The 12,231-nt window shown below is 39.6% G+C and overlaps 1 protein-coding gene across 2 annotated transcripts in view; it reads left to right on the forward strand.

The window, feature by feature from the left end:
* Window positions 1-12,231, forward strand: part of ZFPM2 (zinc finger protein, FOG family member 2) — a 471,767-nt gene that overhangs the window by 306,612 nt on the left and 152,924 nt on the right. For both annotated transcript variants that reach the window (XM_058698815.1, XM_058698816.1), the window contains one exon: window positions 347-458. In XM_058698815.1, coding sequence (XP_058554798.1) covers window positions 347-458 — 112 coding nt within the window. The remainder of the gene's footprint in view (window positions 1-346; window positions 459-12,231) is intronic.

Here is a 12,231-nt window from a genome sequence, read left to right on the forward strand (position 1 = left end):
CTAAAGTTCACTTCTAAACACTCTGCTCTTTGCAATGAAAGTCATCTGCATTCTCTTTATAATTCAGAGCCGCAAGAGATCTGTCTAATCTTGGAGATCTGATCCAGTATCATTTAGGGAAAAAAAAAATCCTTGATAATAATTCTACCATTCAGATTAGTGAAAGCAGTAAAGCCTTACAGCTTCTGTCATCTTAAAAAGATATTATGAGACAGGGGAATAAGGACGTGGATTATGGTTTGGGAGATTTAGTTGTTTGTAAAAATAAAATGATTAGTACAGTTATTATTCAAGTTTTTAATCAACAAAAGCAAATGGCATCTGTTTGTTATCATTCTTTCTACAGAAGACAAAGGCTCAGGTCCCAATGGTGCTGACTGCTGGTCCCAAGTGGCTACTGGATGTGACTTGGCAAGGAGTAGAAGACAACAAAAACAACTGCATTGTGTACAGCAAAGGTAAATGCAGGAATCATTTCCCTCTCTCTTTGCGAGTTTTGGAACCTGAGCATTGCACAACAGCACCCAGTGAGCGGGGAATGAGAATGCAAAGTGACATTTGATCCCCTCTCTTCTTTTTCCCTCCTGAATCTCTCTAACCCGTGTTGTCAGCAAAGCCTACTGGGCTTTTTCTGTACAAAACATGACAGAAAGTGTTATACCATTAATTACTTAGCACTGCACACATTTACCTAACCCTGCATTTGAGTGGTGTGACTGGAGCCTTCCTTGCTGTTAGCTTTATTGATAGCCAGTTTGATGAAATCCCAGGTCCCTCTCTCTTAGACATTATCTACAGAAAGCAAATTCCTTTGAAACTTAGCAATTCGTGTCAAGGTGCATGCTCCAGGAGGCATTGCATTCCAGACACTGTCTTGAAATCACTCATGATGGGGATAGCTGAAAATGAAACCATTGCAAAGACGGAGAATTCTTCCCCATGGTGATTTCTGAAGGGCAGGAGGCAAATGGGAAAGAGGAAGCCGATGGCTTGCAGTGCTTTGCCTTTGATTTGCTCAGTGTGGCATCAGCCCAGACTGCCGTCATATAGATACACCCTGGCTACAAAGGAGCCCAAGTTCCGGGATGGCATTCCCAGCGCAGTCCCCTGTTCGTGTGTGGTGTCATTTGGGACACTTTTCTCCACCTTCAGGTCGTGGGCCCCAGCTCTGTACTCTTACAGAGAAATCCCTAATCGTGCTTCTTCGTAAATATTGCAAAACCTTGGGCTTCGCGTGTTTAATTTCTTTTAGCTTTCTTTTTTAACAAAATAGACCTACTGAGATCAAAGATTTATTTGCACAGTGAACCTAGAAACCATAAAAGCGTACAAGGGAACAAGCAAATAAGCACCCCTATCAATATATTAACATATAAAACACTAATCATAACATCAAAGACTCTTAAAAACTTGCTAGAAACAATTACAACTTGTTCCTATAATCATTACAATTTGTACACTTATAAGAGGATTGCCTTTAAACTACCATAAGCCTTTGAAAGTTGAAACACCGGAAAGAGGGAATTTGTGAGCTTAAAAAACAATCTGCACACCAGGATCTGATTATATTCCTTTTCCTTCTATAATTGCTGGTCCCAAACCTACTCATTTTCTAACCTGAAATACCTGTGGTATGCTGGTGGGAGCTTTTAACTAGAAGGGAAGTGAGATTTTCCCAGGATATGTCAACATGATCTATCAAAGTGGAAGGAAATGGTATAGTGAACCAGCTTACCAGTGCCCACGTTCAGAGTGCAGAAATACAAAAGAGACCTTGGAATGCAGGCTTAATCACTAGGAATAAATGGTTGTTGTATAATGTCTTATCTCCGCGATGGTGGTATAATATGGAGGAACCAAGGGAGTAGCTGTTCTCTTGTCATAATCCAGATCCACTGCATTTTTAAATCAGCCATTCTTCGGGGAGCAATGGTTGTTATTTTGCTATATAAGAAATATGACAAAATTGCAGTTCTGTGTTCAGCGGAGTACTCTAACTCGAACACGTTTATGTTTGTATTATGGTTGGCAGTAAGTAATTTGGAGCAATTTATGGAAGGTTACTCATTAATTAACGCATGAAGCAGATCTTGAGCCCAACTAGTTGCTGGCCTCGTACATGGCTACTAATAGCCACCATTACTCGGCACCCCTGAATCCTCTCCATGGTACTTCCATACCAGCCATGTGTGCTTCTCTCATTCTTCTCCATCACCTTGTTTTTGTTTTTTTTTTATTTTTTTTAATGTTTATTTATTTTTGAGACAGAGAGAGACAGAGCATGAACGGGGGGAGGGTCAGAGAGAGAGGGAGACACAGAATCCGAAACAGGCTCCAGGCTCTGAGCAGTCAGCACAGAGCCCGACACGGGGCTCGAACTCACGGACCGCGAGATCATGACCTGAGCTGAAGTCGGACGCTTAACCGACCGAGCCACCCAGGCGCCCCTCCATCACCTTGTTTTATGATCATTATCATATGGGTTCAAGAAAAGAGTAACAAAGTTAAAAATTCGGGGAAAAAAAAGTAAGAAGTTAGCCATTAACTTTTAGTAAAAGAAAAAAGTAAACAGGGATTATTGCCTTGCTTTCCAGTCTACTCTGTAATTACCGAGGGCAAGAACTGTCTTAGTCACCTTCCTATCCTTGGTATGGTATGCTGCTATAAAGAAAAAAAAAAGTACTCAATAAATATTGATTTGTTGACCAGATAAACAAAGGATGTGTAGTTGCCAGAAACGGTCACAGGAATTTCATATACTCGAATGATGAACCATAAGAATCACTGCTATTTAATGGTTCTTAACCTGCAAAAGGTAATTTGATATTGTTCAACTTAAGAACTATTGGTATTGTGGTACAAAGAGCGGGTAGTGCAATATTTACTGCATAGGCATCATTTCATTTTATCTTCATTTACTACCTCCTATGAAGTAATTAATATACTACTCCATGTTGCAAAAGGTGAAATGGAGAATTAGGTGGGTTGAGTAATGGAGTGGGGTTCAAATGTACCTTTGTGTAACTTAGGGTCTGAGTTACAGACATTAGAATAATTTCTCCCGGCATTAGGCTTTCAAACAGCTTAATAAGATAAGTAGCTTTTTAAAAATTATTTTACATAGTTTGGCATTCTTTTTTTGATTATTGTTAAACGTTTATTTATTTTTGACGGAGAGAGACAGGCAGAGCATGGGTGGGGGAGGGGCAGAGAGAGAAGGAGACACAGAATCCGAAGCAGGCTCCGGGCTCCGAGCTGTCAGCACAGAGCCCGACGCGGGGCTCAAACTCATAGACCACGAGATCAGGACCTGAGCTGAAGTCGGATGCTCAACCGACTGAGCCACCCAGATGCCCCTGCATAGTTTGGCATTCCCATTGAGAAAGATAGTATGGCTGTTCTTGGTCATGGAGACCTAGCAATGGAGCCAAATTTGAAAACAGGTCTTGATGGTTCCAAACCCTATACTCCTACTGTGTAACTCTGACTTCCCCTTGCCATTTTATATGATGAGTAAATTCTTCCAAGTCAGTCAGGTATTTATGCCTGAATAGTGCAAAGATCTATGTTAGAGTATGACACTCCCCAATTGCATTACTCAGAACCCCAAGTGCATTAAAGAACAAGCCCTATGACCTAATATTGCCTATTGTGGCCCCTCTTGAAAACTCACAATGCCTGCTGATATGAATGCTCTGAGAAGTTCTGTAGTGAACCAAAACAAAACAAAACACCAATTTAACTCATTTGGCCATATGAGATAGGTAGATAGATTTTTTTTTTCTTTTCCTTTCCAGTGGACACCCATTGCAGTTAGTGTTCTGGATAACACACTCAAAAACCCTTCTGTAAATTCTGTTCTGATACCCTAGATGGACTTCGAAGGCCTGATACTAATTCCTAGTATTCAGATTGCCTTTGGAGGGAGGGAATAACTCACCCAGAATATGTCTCCAAGTTCTGTGAATACCTTAATATGCTGGGATTGTACCAGGGATCATTTGAGTCATGGAAAATATGACCCAAGAAAGCACTTCTATCAGGACCTTGTGGGCTGTGAGCTTGCTGTCTTCATAGGCAGCAGGTATGATAAGACTCCTCAAAGCAAAAGAGTTTTGTAGCTGGAAGGTTTTAGCAATTTAGATTTAGTAAGTATTGGCTTGGGCATCCGTAATGTGTGAGGCATTTTCATAATACGTATGTTACTTATAAGCTGGGACTGTTTTCAAGTGATAGAAATCCAAATGAAATTGGCTTATGCAAAAAAAAAAAAAAAAAAAGAATTACAGAGTGTGCGTGCGCGTGCGTGTGTTGGGGTAAGGAGATTCATCTACTCATAAAACAGAGTCTAAGGATGTTCTGGACTTCAGGAACAGCTTAATCCAGTTGCTCAAACGTGGTCCCCAGGTTGTCTCTATCCTCTGCCTCTTCTTTCTTGCATGGGTTTCATTTTCAGAAATGCTCTCCTCAGGTAGTGGGAAGCTCCAAAGTAATTCTGCCAGCACAGCACTTCCAATGAAACGCAGCTTTCCTGGGTTTTGATTAGGGCACATCACATACCAATCTTTGATCCAATTAAACACTCTCCCTGGCAGACTACAATCATCCTTAGAGTAGAATTAACCCCACGTGAGCCACGAAGATGGAAAAGAAATAGTTTCCCAAATGAAACCAAAGTGCTGGTGCCAGATACAAAAGAGGTGTTGCTTGATGGGCTTAGATGCCACACGTTATTCCTAACATCTAAGAAGCTCTCGCCAAAGACGACAAATGAATTCCTGAGGCGAAAATTACATTTCCGTGTTTTGTTTTCTAGCTAAGAACCTAAATTACTCATGGATTCTATGCCAGAATCACTATTATAAGGACCTGGCCATCTGAGAAGATATCAGTACCTATTTACAAATAGAATGTAAAAATGCATATGTTTAGCATTTTTTAAAATTGGCTGGACTGTGAAATTTTTGATATCATTTTCTTATGGTGTGTTAGATAGGCCACTTAATGTGTAACTATTACCATTTGAGAGGTATACTTAGTTCTTAAAGTATTATTAAATGTGAGCTAATAGCAAAATTAAATGTAACTGTAGTTTTCATTTCCAGGGTGTCCATCAAATAATTATTATAAAATTATATTATATCACTTAGTGCTTTGTGACAGGCTGCCATCATCTTGTTTCATCAAAGTAAAAAAGTATAGTATTTTGGCATTAATATTGTAATCTGATGTACTTTTTTCCTGCCTCAACTACCCCCTGTCATTCCAGAAAGTAATTAGCTCAACCAGATATTGATGGACCAGACCTGTTGGGTCATCTGTTTCTGGCCATTATTCTCAACAGACTCCAGATAATTCTAATTTACTTATCTCCAATGGAAAAATACTAAAAAGCACCATGCTGAAGTTAAAGGGAGGATGCTGGGGGGTAGGATTAGCAAGGTCTGCCCACTAATTCCTAAAATCCACTGGTGCCTGTTGAGCCTTGGAGATTGACGTTTCTTCTCCATAAACCATGGTGTTCTTTACTTCATAGTGTTTGCACAGTATGGTGACCTTTCTCACATTGTAAAAGTAAATAGGTTGTTTTTGAATACTCAGAATTAAGCCATTAGCATGTGGGTTTCTTCATTCAGTTCATTTCCAATAAGGAACAATTTAGTTTTTCATGGAGTTGTTATTTCAGTGTAGCCACATTCTCTAGGTGTCAAGATTAAGAGAATCAATGTTGCCAGTCAAAAGAGTGAAAAAAGTATCGGTTAACTCCCACTCCCACCTTAACCACAGAAGATTTCTTTCCATATGAAAACACCGTATCAGGGTAAAATAACTATTGCTGGTATGTAAATTTGGGCAAATCATGTACCCTCTATAAATCTTGATTTCCTCCGTTGTAAGAGTGGGATAGCAATGGCCATGTTGCAGAATTTTTGAGAGGGAGAACCCTTAACTGTGTATATTATTATAAATACTGTATTGCTAATTATCTTCTACTCAATCTCATTTGCTTTTGTGAACATGTCAGTACAAACCCAGAGGAAATGAAACCAGGTCTTTATGTTGGTATCAAGCAAATGTGCAGGAAAACATCCTCATCTGGTAGCAGATTTGTAGCCACGCATTCCAGAAGTCTTACTCGGTTACTGTTGAACCCACAGTATCCCCAGACAACTGTATTACAGAATTAAAGGCCTGAAGCCTTTGCCTGAAGATGCTCTTAGAGTTTTCCCTTGGACACATGCTATTTTTATTTTTAAAGAAGTCTTACATAAAATGTCTAGTATAAAGACGATAATGATCATATTATTAATACTAATATAGCAGTCACCTTTTTTAAACACTTATTCTATGCAGACATTGCTTGAAGTACTATACCTACAGTTTCTTATTTGCTATTTCGACAGACTCATGACAGAAGCAGCATTATCCCCACTTTACAGATGAGTAAACTGAGGTTTCGATAAATTAATAATTCGAGGATCTTTGGCTCCTACATGGTGACGTTGGGATTCAATCTTGAGCACGTGGACTTCAATTCCCAATTGGACAATTAACAGTGTTCTGATAATGCCCTTCCCTGAGCCAAGATTGCAAGTTATTGTTCTTCTCCACAAATTTGTATATGTGTTTATCAGGAAATCTGCTTTTCCCCCCTCGTTCTGTGGTTGGCTTCAAGAACTAAAATAGCAGTGACAGCAGTGCTTTATGCTAATATATCTGTTACTTTTAAGACCACAGCAGTTTAAAGCCACATGGAAGACATATCTCAAAATCCTTCTGTGACCATCCTCAGAGTTCTGATTTTGCTTGTTTGCACAAGTGTAACCACGCAATGAGTTCATCTCAACTTTCATTGATTGTCCGCTATGTTCAAGATCCTATAGGTACTGTTGAAATAATGACAGAAATGCTAGTAGGACCTAACTTGGATGAGCAGTGTTCTACACCCTGACTAAATTGATCAACTTTTCAAAACAAAGATCTTTTAATGTGAGGACTCTTGCAAGGTGTGGACAAGTTTCCACCTTAAAATACAGAATCCATTGCATGTTGGTAGAGTTTTGGAACAACAGCCGTGTCTAACAGGGCAGCCAATTTTCAAAGTAGACTACAAGTTCATGTTTAACTTCACCTAAAGAGCTAATATTATATAAATAGGAAGCTATTTAAAAAAAAAATTGTGCTCATATTTTAAATGTTTATTTAACCATTCTGTAATTCATAGAAAATGTATAACTGTTGTCTAGTTTTATGATATTCTTAAAAGAGGGTGGGTGCCTGAACCAAATATTTAGCAGTGGGAATTATAAAATCATAAGGCGATTAAGTTAGCTAGTCGCGGAATTCCAATATTGCTTTTTAAATGACTTCAGGATATAGGAGGTACTAAGGTTATTATCTGTTATCAGGAATACAGTGGAATTGTACAACTGGATAATAACCAAACAAACTGACACAATGTAAAATTACATTATCAGTGTGTTAAAACAAAATTGCGCCCTAAAGGAGTCCACATGCCAGCTCAGAGCGGCAGTGTAATTATGCTTAACTCTGATAATTAAAATACAACGGAGATCAACAGAATCATTTTCATTAAGAAAATTATTAATGATGGTGGTATAACAGTAATTGATTGCAGAGCACCACAGGATAACGCGATGCCGAAAACCCAACATGTTTCAGGAACATCTGAGGCTTTTTCTGGTTATGTTCTATGAGAAAGAGAGAGGTTTAGAGGAGTAATTTATTATGCCTGTTCTAGGAATCCGTGGTTGTAAAAATGGCTGCTTTAGAAAACCACCATTTGGATTCAAATTGTCATTTCTGAGGGGTTCTTAAGGTCAAGATGAGTGACCCCAGTAGGTACTGTGTTATTTACAATAGAGCCGTCTGTTGCAAATTGCAGAACAACAGCCATTTCAGCAACTATCAGGCCTTCTGTCATTTCCTTTTCTTCCTACGTGTCTACTGTTTTTACAATTACGTTAGTGATTTACTTGGGTTATTTCAGTCTGGTTCCGATCGTACTGACTCCTTTATGTCCTTCGTTATCACCAATGTTTGTTATGTGACGTGAGAAAATACATTTGTTTTCATAGCCACATCTCTATGAATTTCCTTAATGAAATGTTGGTAAATAATCCTGCATGATTATACTATTAATTACCTTAGTGGATCAGGTGGGCTATCACATATTGGAGAAAAATTATTCTAAACCACCCTGGACCCATACATGAATGAAAAGTCTTGTCTCTTAGGGGTAAATACCCAGGTGGGATGTTGGCAAATGATAAGAACTAAGAGTATATCAGTTTTGTAAGTATAAAAATGAGAAATGAAGAGTGGGGTCTTTTGAGAGGTGACTCACTGTCATTCAGGGATGTTAGCTTGTCATATTCAAAGAGATGCTGATCTTGAAAGCTACCCCCCGAAGTATCTTTGACAGCTAAAATGAGGGACAACTCTTTAGGATGGATTCTTTTCAGAGTGAGATACCGTGACTACTTTTTTAAGACAGTGTATTACGTAGAAGAAATTATGATGTTATACTTTCAAATGAAAAAGCAGAATAGGAAGTTTTGTCCCCAGAATGATTGTGGGTATATTTAAAAAGTGTATGTGGGGGCGCCTGGGTGGCTCAGTCAGTCGGTTAAGCATCCGACTCTTGGTTTCAGCTCAGGTCATGGTCTCACGGTTTGTGAGTTCGAGTCCTGAGTCAGCCTCTGCGCTGACAGTGCTGAGCCTGCTTGGGATTCTCTCTCTGTCTTACCCTCTCTTTCTCTCTCAAAATAAATAAATAAACTTAAAAAAAAAAGCGTATGTGCAGGGACACATACTTGAAAGAAAGACCTAGAAATTAGAAGAGTATTTCTGTAGAGGTTATGGTAAGATTTGGGGAGGATATTTTTGTATCCCTCTTTTATAATTTTCTTTACATTGATTTTTTTCTCATATAATTTAGGAAAAATATTTGCAAATGAAAATCACCCTTTGTCTTAAGTACATTCTCACTCTTCTTTTTATGCAAGCCAAACTAAAAGAACAAAGAAACCTTTGCCTTGCCCACAAAATGTCTCTCATCCATAGAATTTAAGTTATTCCTTAGTGAGTTAATTATTTTTCTTTAGCACCTCTGTGAATATCCTGGCACTCTGTATTTCACAAGACAATTTTCTAAATAAAATAAAACTAATTGAGCCAATGGTTTATGCATGATATGACCCAGGTGTCATGAGTGATACAAAAGAATATGAAACACCCCCACCCCAGCTTATGGTACTTCTTGAAAAACCTTAATTGATGAAGGTTACATAATACTGAGTTCAGTCCTGCAAGGTCAAAGAAATGGGGAGAGGCATTTGAAGAGGTTGAAATTGTGTGCCTGAAAATTTATGGACTACAGTGCATACGGTGTTTTCATGAGCGTATTGGCACACGCCTTAGGTAGAGCAGAGAATTTGCAAATAAAACCGGTGAGGAAGCCTCCACAAGCATCCAAGGGCCATGTTGTAGGTTCCATTAAATGCTCAGTCTGAAGACCTTGCAATGGAAGCAGTGGAGAGCAACTGCAAGTTTCGAGGCACACACAATCACATTGGAATTTTACTAAGATTTGTGTGTCCAAGGGTTCAGTTTAGGTCCATCCATGAAGGAAACTGAGACTTTTTCTGTCAAGGAAATAGTATTGGTAGCTACACCCCTCTCGAAGACAGTAGTAAATCATCCACCTTGATCTACTCATTCCCTGACTTCTTTAATTTTTCAACTCCAAATGAACCTCTATCCCTTTGCCCCATCACCATCATTTTCCTGTCCACCAGCAACTCCTGCCGTTACCTCCAGATTACCTGACTTGACTTCTGTGGGTTCATGATTCCAGTCACCAATCTCGTACCTCCTCACCTCTCTCTCTCTCTCTCTCTCTCTCTCTCTCTCTTTCTGACTTTTACTGTACTGGGCTGACAACACCCCTCTTCTGGTCAGTCCAACTCTCCACTTTCCCCTGATATTTGTGATCCACAATGAGAGCCACGTAAACATATGGTCAGAATAAAACCAACAAACTACCATCACTAATGACAACAATGAAATCGCAGCAAATAACCCAATGCTGACCAGTTTGTATCACATTTGACTGCGAGGTAAATGTGAACCCTCAGTGTATATAACCTAGCGATACAGATTTATTTTCCTGACCAGTGTGCAAGGTGACTATGTCAGACTTCTGTCTCCCCAAATATATAATGCTCCTTGTTAGATGGTGACCTCACTTCTCATTTCACAGAGAAAGTGGAAAAGTGGAGGTGCATATAACCCTCCAAAGGCTTCCCATCACCATTAGACTGATTACAAGGATTGATTTGGCCCATGGGACCAAATCTGGCCCACTGCCTATTTTTGTAAATAAAGTTTAAATGGAACACAGCTAAGCCTGTTTGTTTATATTGGTCTGTGGCTGCTTTTACACTGTAAGAATGGAGTTGAACATTTGCAGAGACCATGTAGCCTGCAAAGCTTAAAATATATACTATTTGGCTCTTTATAAAAAAGCTTGCCAATCCCTGAACTAAACCTTACAAAAGTCATTATTTTGGCTTACCAGGCCCTTCGTGGTCTGCCCCTGAATATCTCCGTGGTTACATTTACTACACTCCCCAACCACTCCGTTCGAGTGGTTACAGACCCCTTGCTTTTGCTTCCTAGTCCAAAAATTGCCTGTTTCCAGCCCTTTGTACTGTGCTCTGCCCCCACGTTGCTCCCTCTCTTACGGCATTCAGAGCACTCTAGAGGTTGCCTTCACAGAGGCTGCCTAATGAGTCTGCTGCTCTAGGTCTTTCATTCCTGTTTCTCCTCTGTATAAGTCAGCTCAGGCTGTTACGACAAAAGAGCAAAGGCAGGATATTGTAAACAATAGACACGTATTTCCCACCATTCCGGAGTGTGGGGAGTCCAAGATCAAAGAGCAGGCAGATTTGGAGAGTGATGAGAGCCCTCTTCCTGGTTTGCAGATGGTGGCCATCTTTCTGTATCCTCACGCAGAGGAGGGAGAGAGAGAAGGAGCCCCTTCATTCTCTTCTTACAGGGGCACTGAGCCCATCATGACCGAATTATCTCCCAAAGGCGTCATGTCCTAATATTGAGTCTTCATACTCAGGGTTAGGGCTTCAACATAAAGATTGAGGGAGCATACACAGTTTAGAACATCCTCTCTCATCTATGTTCATATTTGACATTTTAGTATTTGTTTAAATGTTTAATAGCACTATCTCACCCCTGGAATGAGAGTTCTTCAAGGATAGGAATTCTGGTTTCTAAGGCATGGCGCTTAGTAGGTGCTCATTAAATATTCGTGAATGAATGAATGGATAAATGAAGAAGTTCCTGCTCATTCTTTAATATGGAAAGCAATATGATATGCACCTAATAATGTTTCCACAATTATATCCTTGACTTTGTCCAACTTTCTGAGGTGTCCTCAAATTTTATTCTTTAACTTCACTATGGAAGTTTAACTATTGTATTTCTAATTTACAGGAAGTTTGTCTTATTCTCTGACAGTTGACAGGGTTTTTTTTCCCCAACATCTTGGGGATATTCTTTCCTTTACCTCCAAAGAAAGAAACTGAAGGATATTGATGAAGTTGTATGCCCTGTGCATGGTTTCTTAATTTCCTTTACTGTTTCGGTTCCTGTGTTTGGTATTGAAGCTTTCCTTAAATGGCTAGAGACCCACGAGTATCTGCTTTATCTTTGAAGAATGGGACAATAAGGCTAAATATAAGAACAGCATGAGTTGGCAGGTGGTAGGTCTTGCAGAGGGTCAACTGATGGGTTTTGCACAGGGTCATAGGATGTCAATCGGTGAGTTTTAAAGCGTCGCAGGAGGGCAACTCAGCCATGATAATGATGTCCCCAAATAACAGTGCATGTAATTTTTTGTCTTAGCGTGGGTAGCTTCTTCAGAGAATGCCAATCTAGTCTCTGAGATTTATGAACGTTGTAGCCAGCAATCTGAGGCCTTAGTGGGTGAAAGGGACCAGGTGGTATGTTGGAAAAGTCCTATCTCATTGTTGAGACTATAGATATTCCTTTAATCTAATTCAGGTGACATTTTAGCATCACCCTTTGCTGAGACTGTCTCTCTGGATCTGAAGCCTCAGTTCCAGTTCTTTCTCCAAAGACTCAGCCTCCATCTCGTATCAGAGTGCAAAGGGACTGCCCCTTAACTCT

The sequence above is a fragment of the Neofelis nebulosa genome, chromosome 14 (genome assembly GCF_028018385.1).
Source record: "Neofelis nebulosa isolate mNeoNeb1 chromosome 14, mNeoNeb1.pri, whole genome shotgun sequence".
NCBI classification, from domain to species: Eukaryota; Metazoa; Chordata; class Mammalia; order Carnivora; family Felidae; genus Neofelis; species Neofelis nebulosa.